This window comes from Mus musculus, chromosome 7 (assembly GCF_000001635.26).
Source record: "Mus musculus strain C57BL/6J chromosome 7, GRCm38.p6 C57BL/6J".
NCBI lineage: Eukaryota > Metazoa > Chordata > Mammalia > Rodentia > Muridae > Mus > Mus musculus.
The window spans coordinates 45615772-45627499 of NC_000073.6; the positions used below are offsets into that span (position 1 = coordinate 45615772).

At 51.4% G+C, this 11728-nt stretch overlaps 2 protein-coding genes across 3 annotated transcripts, besides 2 other annotated features; both read left to right on the top strand.

The window, feature by feature from the left end:
* Nucleotides 1–1095: part of a promoter, noted in NCBI's record as "-1497 to +5 promoter fragment", that runs on past the window's edge. NCBI's record gives the evidence for it as "EXISTENCE:reporter gene assay evidence [ECO:0000049][PMID:17550777]".
* Nucleotides 782–787: a transcriptional cis regulatory region, noted in NCBI's record as "ERRE". NCBI's record gives its function as "mediates induction by estrogen-related receptor gamma" and the evidence as "EXISTENCE:site-directed mutagenesis evidence [ECO:0005528][PMID:27455076]".
* On the top strand, nt 1835–5288 carry Fut1 (fucosyltransferase 1). 2 transcript variants are annotated; one of them, NM_008051.6, is made up of 2 exons: nt 1835–1976; nt 2851–5288. In NM_008051.6, the coding sequence occupies exon 2, from the start codon at nt 2853–2855 to the stop codon at nt 3984–3986; it is 1134 nt and encodes a 377-aa protein (NP_032077.2). In that variant the 5' UTR covers nt 1835–1976; nt 2851–2852; the 3' UTR covers nt 3987–5288. The 2 variants fall into 2 exon arrangements, with proteins under 2 accessions (NP_032077.2, NP_001258910.1); NM_001271981.1 differs by having other exon boundaries at nt 2989–5288.
* A 751-nt stretch (nt 5289–6039) lies between these two features.
* Izumo1 (izumo sperm-egg fusion 1) lies at nt 6040–11471 on the top strand. Its single transcript, NM_001018013.1, has 10 exons — nt 6040–6229; nt 6951–7260; nt 7523–7597; nt 8364–8450; nt 8891–8911; nt 9158–9238; nt 9351–9451; nt 9771–9924; nt 10252–10510; nt 11257–11471. The coding sequence occupies exons 2-10, from the start codon at nt 7026–7028 to the stop codon at nt 11435–11437; spliced, it is 1194 nt and encodes a 397-aa protein (NP_001018013.1). The 5' UTR covers nt 6040–6229; nt 6951–7025; the 3' UTR covers nt 11438–11471.
* Nucleotides 11472–11728: the final 257 nt, after the last annotated feature.

Consider the following 11728-nt stretch of genomic DNA (forward strand, 5'->3'; position numbering starts at 1 on the left):
GAGGAGGGTTGGACTCTGGAGGAGGTTGGGATCTTCACCTTAGTATCTGAGGGGAGGAAAGATGGGGTTTGGGGCCTTGGGTCTAAGGAAGGGGACTTGTCTGCACTCCTGAGTCTGAAGGAGGAGGCTGGGGTCTGCACTCCTGAGTCTGAGGGAGGAGGCTAGGGTCTGCACTCCTGAGTCTGAGGGAGGAGGCTGGGGTCTACACTCCTGAGTCTGAAGGAGGAGGCTGGGGTCTACACTCCTGGGTCTGAAGGTAGCTGGGGTCTGCAGTTCTGGGTCTGAGGTAGGAGACTGAAGTCTACACTCCTGGGTCTGAAGGTGGCTGGGCTCTGCAGTTCTGGGTCTGAGGGAGGTGGCTGGGGTCTGTATTCCTGGATCTGAGGGAGGAGGCTAGGGTCTGGCTCTTGGGTCTGAGGGAGGAGGCTGGGATCTAGCTCTTGGGTCTGAGGGAGGAGGCTAGGGTCTGGCTCTTGGGTACTAAGAAGGAACCTGGGGCTTCAGACTTTCTGTGTAAGCAACTGAGCTGGTGTGGTTCATCCTTTTGGAATTTTAAGCTTCAAGGTGCTTTGGGGGGGGGGCGTGTCTGAGGCTTTCTTTCATCAGGAGAGCTGTATCAGCAGTGTGTAAGAGGAGTCCTCAGCCCAGCAGGTGGAAGTCTCCCAGCTGGCCACAGGCCAGTCACCCTCACCAACCCCTGCTTAGCATTCGGGCCTTGTGCTCAGCTGCTGTCCTCCCTGATGCAATCCTAGTGCTTCTTTCACCAGACAGCGTCCTGCACAGGTGCTCTCCAGATGCTTTGGGGGGTGGGAGGATTAGGCTCGGTGAAGGGGAAGAGCTGGGTTGTTTCCTGCAGTCAAAGGCGCTGGGGCCGAGTTTGGATTTCTAGGAGGAACCCTGAGCAAGGACTCTTGGGAGTGAGACTGGAGCACTGACCCCTAAGTCCCAAGGAGCATCTAAGGGGAGGAGGCTGGGGAGTGGACCTTTAGAACTGATGTGGCCCTGGAACTCTGCAGTGTGAAGAAATGATCTCATCTTGGGCTAGCCAAGTGGAATTTCTGAGTCTTTTAAGGTGTCAAGGTGAGGCTTCAGGCCCCGACTCCATGCGATTAATTAATGGGCTCCGGAAGGAACCGTGGGAGAACCTTTGTCTCCAGCCTCACTTCAGAGGCCTGTCTAAAAAGAATGTTGAAAACACTCTCTTTCCTCCTTCTGGCCAGAAAAAAAGTTATTTGCTGTATTTACCAATCTAAAAAGTAACAGCTGGGCCCCGGACTTTAGGATCACCACAGAGGAGGGGCTTGGAGCGCAGACAACCTGTGGAGTGTGATGTGTAGGCGGCTACAAGTAGAGGCTCAGACTTGGGTTGAGGCAGCTGGCAAACAGGTTCTCCATCCTCCTGGGAAAGTGCAGCGGGCGGGGTACGAAGAAGAAGCAGGTGGCCAGGCTTCGCTCCGTTGGGGCGTGGCTACTCCCAGAGCATCTAGCTAAGGGAAGCAGAAGTCACGGCACTGGAGATGGGAACGTGCATAGAACCTGAGCCCCGCTTCCCCCCTTCCCCAGCTCCAGCCTTGCAGCCCGGGTGCTAGTCCCCGGGTCCATACAGAGGATACGGCAGCTTCTGGGTACCAGTTGGGCTGCCCATCGTGCAAGTCAGAGAACCCAGAAGGGACAGGGGCGCAGCGCCCCATCCACCTGGGCGGAGGAGAGGGCGCAGCGCCAGGTAGGATGTGTCTCCGCCTCCTGCTGCCTGCCCTGCCGGGAGGGCGGAGGCTGTACACCTTGGAACCCTGCCCCTCTTTCTCTCTCTCTCCCCACCGGTCTCTGAGCCTTCAGTCAGTTTCAGGAAGGAAGCTTGAAGCGGAGGGCTACGGAGCCGGGGCTCCTGACTTCCAAGCGCGGCCGATGAAGGCTACATTTTAGAACTGGAAGCTCAGGCAAAAAGAATTCGCTTGCACCACCAGCAAGGAGCTCAGGTTAGTTGGCACTGGGGATGCCAGACGCCCAGGGATGAGTATTTAGGCTCCTCTAACCCTTATCCCGTCGTCCTCAAAACATGGAAGCTATCCCAAACCTATCCCCATTAAGAATCCCTTCCCTTGGGCTGGTGAGATGGCTCAGTGGGTAAGAGCACCTGACTGCTCTTCCAAAGGTCCAGAGTTCAAATCCCAGCAACCACATGGTGGCTCACAACCATCCGTAACAAGATCTGACTCCCTCTTCTGGTGTGTCTGAAGACAGCTACAGTGTACTTACATATAATAAATAAATAAATCTTTAAAAAAAAAAAAAAATCCCTTCCCTTCTGTCAGAGCAAGGATCTTAAGGACTCAGGGAACTATCCACAGGCCTCCTTCCGGGATGCAGCTTTTGTGAGCTCTCACCTGTACTTGCAGTAGGCTTTTTAACTATGTAGCTGCCTTGGAATCACCCAAACTTTTGTAAGTGACCCCTCTCAATAAGTTCACTAAGCCGGACATGGGCTGAATCGTTCTTGAGTATGTAACTGGTCTTTATGTAAGATAAACTGATGTTTGTTCCTGTCTCACAGGAAAAGTTATACAACATCCAGGGGCTTGCTTTTACAGTTCTAAAATCCCTTCTCTTTATCTGGTTTTCCCCTGGCTCCCAGCTATTGCCTGGGAGGCAGAATGTGCCCGCAACATATAGGTGCATCTCAGAAGGTAGTTGAGCTGTGAGGTTCCCAGAAGGCCCCCAGATCTTCCTGTCTTGCAGCCACTCATTTGCATAGCTCCTGACCTCACTGAAAATCTCAGAGCCTGAGGAGTCCCAGACTCAGACTCGGTGGCTTAATCTGTGTGTCTTCTAACTCGTCTTTCCTCCCCATAGCTATGTGGACTCCCAGCCGGAGGCAGCTCTGCCTGGCATTTCTGTTGGTCTGTGTGCTCTCTGCCGGCTCCTTCTTTTTCCACCTGAATGGAGGAAACTTCTTTCGAAATGGTCTAACTCTCTCTGTCCTGTGTTCAGACTATCACCTGCTGAAGTCCCCAGTGGCCATGGTATGCCTACCTCATCCATTGCAGACATCTAATGGCTCCCCTTCCTGTCCTGAGCAGTCCTCCTCACTCTCTGGGACTTGGACAATCACCCCAGGAGGCAGGTTTGGTAACCAGATGGGGCAGTATGCTACATTGCTGGCCCTAGCCCAGCTCAATGGTCGCCAAGCCTTCATCCAACCTGAGATGCATGCCGCCCTGGCCCCCGTGTTCCGAATCTCCCTGCCAGTGCTGGACCCTGAGGTGGACAGCCTCACACCTTGGCAGCACTTAGTCCTACATGACTGGATGTCAGAGGAGTACTCCCATCTGGAGGACCCATTTCTCAAGCTGTCTGGTTTCCCCTGCTCTTGGACCTTTTTCCATCATCTTCGGGAACAGATTCGTAGGGAATTCACTCTGCATAACCATCTACGGGAAGGTGCCCAGTACCTGTTGAGCGGGCTCCGTATAGGCCCGGCGGGCATCCGCCCTCATACCTTTGTGGGTGTCCATGTGCGTCGTGGAGACTATCTGGAGGTGATGCCCAATCGCTGGAAGGGTGTGGTGGGTGACCGAGCTTACCTCCAGCAAGCCATGGACTGGTTCCGGGCCCGACACAAAGACCCCATCTTTGTGGTCACCAGCAATGGCATGAAATGGTGTTTGGAGAACATTGACACATCCCATGGTGATGTGGTCTTCGCTGGCAATGGACAGGAGGGTACACCGGGGAAGGACTTTGCACTTCTCACACAGTGTAACCACACCATCATGACTATTGGCACCTTTGGCTTCTGGGCTGCCTACTTAGCTGGTGGAGACACGGTCTACCTTGCAAACTTCACCCTGCCAGATTCGGAGTTTCTGAAGATCTTCAGGCCTGAGGCTGCCTTCCTGCCTGAGTGGGTGGGCATCAATGCAGACTTGTCCCCGCTGCAGGCTCAATTTGACCCCTGGAAGCCAGACAGTCTTTTTAGATTGGTCTGACTCATCAGAAGTCAGCCATCCATGTCTCTATGCTTTGGTGTATGTCTGTGGTAGCCCTGGAGCTGTGGGTACTCATTTCCAGACTTGCACATCAACTTGCTGGAAATGCTGGAATGCTTTGCAGACACTTCAACAGGATATCATTTTCTGATTGCAGGGGAAGCCCAAGTCAGCACTGTAAGCCACAGTCTCTTCCGACTCTTCTGGCTCGTCTTCTTAGAACCTCTGGGCAGCTGTTTCTGGGTTAGGGAGGCTGAAGAAAATCCAGACTTACCAACTGGTCTCCTGGATTTCTGGGGTTATTCTAGGCTGTTTCTGAGAACCTGGTCCAGTCCCTTTGCAACACTCTGCAGGGCCCTCTCAACACTCCAGACAGTGAAGAATTTAATGAAGGTAGATGCAAAAGCTCAGTACTTCCTCACTGCTGGAGGCACGGAGTGATGCTAGAGGCACAGAGTGATGCTGCTGGAGGCACGGAGTGATGCTGGAGGCACGGAGTGATGCTGGAAGCACGGAGTGATGCTGCTGGAGGCACGGAGTGATGCTGGAAGCACGGAGTGATGCTGGAGGCACGGAGTGATTCGAGCCTTTCTGGAGCCAGTCTCTTGTTAGAGAGATGAGAACAATTGGAGGACATATGAATTCTGTCCAACTCCTTGGCCCCAGAGAAACCTGAAAGACTTTTATTTAGGATGGGAAGAGCAAATGGCTATAAGTGGGCTGGAGGAGAGAGCCGCTGTTGAGACACATCTGTCTCGAGGCACGGGGTCTCCTAAAAGATCTAGGAACTTTACAAGAGAGAGAGAGAGAGAGAGAGAGAGAGAGAGAGAGAGAGCTCAAAAGTTAAAGAACAACACAGATTAATCTTGGATTTAGGATCAAGGAGGTTTCTTCTTCTGAAGATGCTATTAGGGGATCTGGGATCTGTTTTCTAGAGGTAACCAGGCCTACAGAAAAGAAGGGCATACCCCTGGGCCCACAAAGTCCCCAAATCTGGCTCTGAGAAGATCCAGGGTAAAGGGTCTGAAGGTGTTCCAGAACCTAGAACCCAGAACCCCGAACCCAGCCTATGCCCCTACAGAAGCCCGGGCTTGAAACAAGGATGGGACGTTTGGCTGAGATTGGGTATGTGTGATGCCTTTTCAAGAATGGAGGAAGGTTCCTCAGATAGCATTTAATCTAACTGTATTTATTCCCTTCCAAGAGCAACTTCTATTCTTCTCAGGGAGTTTCCGGGCACTTTTTCCCAAGTTGGCCTGTACAGGCTGGAGAGGGAGCTGTGAATTAAAGGGCCACATCGCCAATACTTGTATCTGATGTTTTTGGAGCTGTGTACTGCATGTGTTGAGTGTGCAACACAATAAAGGTGTGTGTGTGTGTGTGTGTGTCGACCGAGGACATTCATGTCTCATGGATACAGCACCTACTCAGATCTGGTAACACTTGCTGCAAGAGGACTTGTGGTCCAATTTCCTTTCTCTGAAATTTTCATTATTGGCTACCAGACTTGTCATATGTTTTGTCTTATTTTGAGATAATCCAGGCTGGCCTAGAATTCACTCTGTAGACCAAGCTGGCCTGGAATTTGTGGCGATCTTCTTGTTTCAGTCTCCCAAGAGCTAGGACTACACATGTGGGTCACCATGCTTGGATCCAGGACTCTCCTTAACATGGTTTGAGGCAAGAAAGGAAGAATATCACTATCAACTATGTTTTCCATGTTGTGGGACAGATCATAAAGAAAGAGACGCTCCAGTGCTTTCTGGGAGTTGTAGTCCCAGTTTAGAAGACAAGCCACTTCCTGCATATCCTTATCTAGACACCAAGGTTTCCAATCAGCCAGAGGGCATCCTGCGGAAAACCTGGGGTCTACAAAGACCTGAAAGGAGGCTAGGGCAGGTTACTGGCTTTCGTTCAGGTCGGTGCTGGGAAAGTTCTACTATGGACTGCCACCCTATGACGTCACGATGGGATGGGCGGGGCCTACTTTGTTGCAGCCCAATTAAACTTGAGAGTTTGATTTCTGGGCGGGGCCTAAGAGTCAGGAAATAAGGGGATGACCGGTGACTCTTGGAGTCAGTAGAAAAACCCTAAATTACTCTCCCCAGTCTTCCAAGGAAAACCTTACTCTTAGTCGTGAGAAAGTATTTTAAAAAGTCCTCAGAACCTGGACTGAGCTGGGTGAAGCATTAGCGCTTGAGGGCGCGGAATTGGAAAGCGGCTTTTAAAGGGTGTTGTTTAAGGTACTGGGGGGCCTGAGAAGAGTCTGTCCTGAAAGGGGTCTCAGCCTTGAGGAAGAGTAGACAGGTACCCCAGAGACTGGAGGATGGCTTTGGAGGCATGCTGAAGTTTTTCCAGGTTTAAGTATCAGCTTTAAGGATTTGGGGTTTAAAACTTTTTATTCTGAAACCTTTTAAGTTTGGTAATATCCAAGTTGGTTACTTATTAGATAAATTGTTTACTATTTATTTAATTAATTTTATTAATATTTTATTAATATTTAGTTAATTAATTTTGAGACAATCTCAAGTAGGCCATGGTGGTCTTGACTTAGCCTCTCAAGTGCTGCTACCTGGATTTTTTTTTTTTTTTTTTGATGGTTTCTCGAGTTTGACTATTGAATGTCTAGTTTGTGGTGTCACAAGTTTTCCTGGCTAGAGAGTCTAAATGTTGATCTATTCTTAGGTTCAGAGTTAAGAAAACATGTGAGTTTGGGGTAGCTGGAGAGTGAACCCATGAGTGGGAAGTTTGAATGGTGTGTGGATGGAGATGGTCCTGAATTTGGGATCTGACGTAATAGTTTTCAGGGATGCAATGAGGACCAAAAAAATTTGAGGTTGGGGAGTCCAAGTTCACAACTTTGGGTCTTTGATTAGTGATATCTCCTTTTATTCGGGAATATCCCAAAGAATACCTCATATTGAGCTCTGGAATCCTCTAAGACTGATTTTGGCTTCTGTTTAGCGCCCTCCCCCCTGCCCTCTGTTTGGGGTGAGAGGATCCTCTGGCGGTGCTGGCAAGCTGTGCGTTCTGGCCTTCATGGGGCCGCATTTTACACTCTTGCTGGCAGCTCTTGCCAACTGCCTGTGTCCAGGGAGGCCCTGCATCAAATGTGACCAGTTTGTGACAGATGCGCTAAAGACTTTCGAAAACACTTACCTGAATGACCACCTGCCACACGACATTCACAAAAATGTAATGAGGATGGTGAACCATGAAGTATCGAGCTTCGGCGTAGTCACTTCGGCTGAGGATTCCTATTTGGGGGCCGTGGGTAAGGAGGGCAGGTCAAGATGCAGACCTCGGGAGCTTGGGAGAGGAAGGGCTGGGGCAAGAAGTCCCAGTCTAGGGGTGACAGGGACTGTAGGTAGAATGAAAAAGTGGCTGGGTGTAGTAGTCCACGCCTTTATTCCCGGTACTTGGGAGGCAGAGGCGGGTCTCTCTTTGCCCGATGGCTTCATGGGTATTGGAGTTACTATGAGCTAGAAAAGCTGGAGTCTGGAGTCTAGGGTTCTATATCTGCCCTCCACACACAGACGAGAACACACTGGAACAAGCAACCTGGAGTTTTCTGAAGGATCTGAAGCGTATTACAGACAGTGACTTAAAAGGTAAATGTGCCCAAAGATATGGGCAGATCCTCAGAAGTCATGGCTGGTGACACTTCAAACAGAAGTTAAGATTCATGCCTCTGCTTGGGTGCCATTGTGGCCCTGCCACTTCTTAGCCAAGTGACCCTGAGCCTGGGGCCTGGCAACTTTCACAGCCTCGACGTGGAAGTCCTGACCATCTTCCTTTCTCACTGGCTGTGAGGCCTGAGGGAAGTAAGACGTGCATTTTATAGCCCGATGACGGCAAGTTCGGTGCTTGATCGGATTGTTCTCCTGGAAAGGGCTAGACTATGAAATGCTAGCCCAGACAGGTGGGGCACGCCTGCACTCCCAGCTACTCAGGAGGCTGAGGCAGGAGAATTGCTTAAACCTAAAGTTCCAGAACAGCTCAGGCAATATAATGACATCCTTTCTAAGCAAATAAGAAAAAGAGGTGGAGCTGGCTGTGGTGGCGCACGCCTTTAATCCCAGCACTGGGGAGGCAGAGGCTGCCAGATCTCTGAGTTTGAGACCAGCCTGGTCTACACGGAAAGTTCTAGGCCAGCCAGAACTCATGGTGAGAGAAGAGAGGAAAAAATTAGGGGTTGGGATGTTGGGTATGGTGGTGCATGCTTGAAGACGGAGGCAGAAGAATCAGGCGTTCAAGGTCATCTTCAGCTACATAGTGAGTCTGAAGCCACTTATAGTACCTGTAGTGTACGGAATGCTAGACTGCACCTCGCCTCTGAGTGTCGGGGGCATCTCTTTTGGCTCTGTTTCCTCCTAGGAGAGCTCTTTATAAAGGAACTATTGTGGATGCTTCGTCATCAAAAGGACATCTTTAACAATCTTGCTAGACAGTTCCAAAAGGAAGGTGAGGGAAGGTGGAGGCGTAAGACACACCCACTGCCACCACTGGCTTCCTTAACTCCACCTCCACTCGCGCCCTCAGGAGCACCTCCCCCAGGTCCTTCCCTCCCTGCCCCACAGCTCCTAAATCGCAGACCTTTCTGTTCCACATCCACTCCTCCCTCTGGGGCTTGGTAGCAAAGCCTGTCATTCCAGCACTTGGAAGACTGAGGCAGGAGGATTGCAAGTTTGAGGCCACCTTGGGCTTAATGCCGACAGGCTGAGCCTACCCCTGTGAGTGAGTATAGGACTTGATGGGTGGAGGCAGGAAGTGGGGAGCTCCAGGTCCTCTTTATCCACAGCAAGTTTGAGACTAGCCTGGGCTACGCGAGACTCCTTTCTAAAAACAAAAATAAATCTGATTTTCTTTCTCTTTCCCTCCCTCCTTTCTCCCTTTGGAGGCAGTTCTTTGTCCCAACAAATGCGGTAAGTCCAATACGCATAACCTGTTCTTATTGCCCCATGGGCCTCCCCTCTGACCAGTCCTTGGACCTCCAGCACTCTCTCCAACTTGGGTTTCTTAGATAGTGAGCAGTGTTGTAGTTGCTCCCCTTCAGCAGGGTACTAACAATCTAGATAATGCAGATAGCTGCCCAGCCCTTGACCTGGACAAATTCTCTGTTCAGCCCTGCCTCTGAGAGGGAGACTACAACTTTAACCTTTGCCCTTTAGGAGTGATGTCGCAGACTTTGATCTGGTGTCTTAAGTGCGAAAAGCAGTTGCACATTTGTCGGAAATCCCTAGATTGTGGAGGTGAGGATGCCACCCAGCATAAGAGCCCAGTGTGAGAGGGGGGACAGGGCCTATAAGAGGCAGCTGCAGCAAGGCTCCTGCAGAAGTAGCTGCAGCTCCCTCTTTTGCACAGAGCGCCACATAGAGGTACATCGCTCGGAAGACCTGGTCCTGGACTGTCTGCTCAGTTGGCATCGTGCTTCTAAGGGACTTACAGATTACAGTTTTTACAGGGTGGGAACATCCGACTCCCTTGATCCTAAGTCTGTTAGACCTTTATGAGCCCCTGGGTCCCCTGCCCTGAACCAGGCCTTCACGGCCTGTTAGAGGTATCCTCTAATGATCCTTAGAGAGATCCCATACCCTGACCAGGGACTCGCTGTTGCCAGCCACGATCCTGTGGATGGCAGCCAGTCTAGGATGCCTCCTGTCAGGATTAGGGAGGTCAGGAGTCCTGATTCCTTCTTCCCCTGCACCCCAGGCCCCCTGTACTCCCCCACCTCCCAGTTCCCAAATTCCCCAGGCCTCTGTGACCCCTTGAGCTTGGGTCTAGGTTTGGGAGAACAGTTCTGAGACCTTGATTGCCAAGGGGAAAGAACCATATCTGACCAAGTCGATGGTGGGTCCAGAGGATGCTGGCAACTACCGCTGTGTGCTAGATACCATCAACCAAGGTCATGCCACCGTCATCCGCTACGATGTCACAGGTCAGTCTGGGGTGTTGGAAAAGTGGCATTCGGGGTGGGAGAAGCTCTGGAGGTGTGGCCTCGTCCACGGGACCAGATTTACTTGGCATGGCCTTGTTATTGGGTTTGTGGCTTTGGCTATAAACAGGGTCTGTGATGAGAGGTGTGGCTTCCCTTAGAAGGTGTGTTTTCTGGTCTTGGAGGTATGGTTTCCTGCCTAACTGGGTTGTCTTAGGCTTCAGTTGGACTTACTGGGGTGTGCCCACCCTTTAGAGAAGGCTAGGGTTTTGGGGTAGGCTTGCAGTTATTGGCTGCTGCCAGGACTGCCCTATGGTTCTCCTCTGTCAGTATTGCCCCCAAAGCATTCAGAGGAAAACCAACCACCGAACATCATAACCCAAGAGGAGCACGAGACTCCTGTCCACGTGACTCCACAGACACCACCGGGGCAGGAGCCAGAGTCGGAGCTGTACCCGGAGCTGCACCCAGAGTTGTACCCGGAGCTCATACCTACAGTCGCTCAAAATCCAGAGAAAAAAATGAAAACTCGCCTCTTAATACTGTTGACCCTTGGCTTTGTGGTTCTTGTGGCCAGCATCATTATCTCGTGAGCTGTTCACCAGGAAATTTAAAGGGAGGGTGGGCCTTAGATAAAGTGGACTTGGGTGAAGGGAAGAGACGCAGGTGCAGTGGAGGAAAAGCAGGAATGAGACAAGCTTTGAAAGGAGCATGTCTTTTTTTTTTCCATTTTTTTATTAGGTATTTAGCTCATTTACATTTCCAATGCTATACCAAAAGTCCCCCATACCCACCCACCCCCACTCCCCTACCCACCCCCTCCCCCTTTTTGGCCCTGGCATTCCCCTGTACTGGGGCATATAAAGTTTGTGTGTCCAATGGGCCGGAGCATGTCTTGATAGAGGACTTGGGGGTCTGGGTAAGAGGGGGGCTTGAAGACAGAGGCAGGCTTGATGGAAGGAAGGGAGCTGGCGGAGAGGAGGGGCTTGGTGGAGGGGAGTGGCTTGATGGAGGAGTGTAGTCTTGGCTATGGAGAGATTTTATAGAAGGGTGCAGACAAGGGCTTGGATGGACGGATGGATGGATGGAAAGGAAACGGCCTTGTGGAGGGAAGTGATTTGGAGTGGGTCGGGCCTGGGTGGAGGGAGGGCATCCTACAATCCAGTGCTGGCAACAGGACAGGAAGCTACTGGGCACTTTCCTTTGGGGCTCACTTAGGAGGACAAGGCTTATATAAACTGTTAAGTTAGGCTTGGGGGGGGGCGGTTCAGGAAAGTGTGTACTTCACTCAACCTGTGACCTAATGTGGTTCTGTGCACCTATGTCCTGCCCCAGGGTACTTCACTTTAGGAAAGTCAGCGCTAAATTGAAGAATGCAAGTGACGAAGTCAAACCCACCGCGTCAGGATCCAAGTCAGATCAGAGTTTGTCCCAACAGATGGGATTGAAGAAGGCCTCTCAGGCAGATTTTAACTCTGACTACTCTGGAGATAAGAGCGAGGCAACAGAAAACTAATAAAGATTTGTATTTGACTTACTTTTGGGGACTGGTTCTGACTTCTGGCTCCAAGAGAGGAGATCTGGATGTGCCCTCCCCCGCCATCTGAGGGAGTTGTAGCTGGAACATGGGACCTCCCTTTCTAGGTGGCCCATGAGTGAGTGGTGGGCCCAGAATCAAGGCGCAGGCCAGGGCCAGCCCTGCCTCATCTCCTCCCCCAGGCCTGGTCTCCTCACAGGACGCCCCCTCCCCGCTCTTCCTGCCGGGTTTCCTCTTGCCTTTTCCTGTCCCCCACCCAGTGCTGGGAGC

Bases quoted from the DNA above. Each gene is read 5' to 3' on its own strand.
- Izumo1 (NM_001018013.1), top strand. From the start codon at position 7,026: ATGGGGCCGCATTTTACACTCTTGCTGGCAGCTCTTGCCAACTGCCTG. The intron at 7,261-7,522 runs GTAAGGAGGGCA...CTCCACACACAG, and splicing joins TTCCTATTTGGGGGCCGTGG to ACGAGAACACACTGGAACAA. The intron at 8,912-9,157 runs GTAAGTCCAATA...TTTGCCCTTTAG, and splicing joins TCTTTGTCCCAACAAATGCG to GAGTGATGTCGCAGACTTTG.
- Fut1 (NM_008051.6), top strand. From the start codon at position 2,853: ATGTGGACTCCCAGCCGGAGGCAGCTCTGCCTGGCATTTCTGTTGGTC.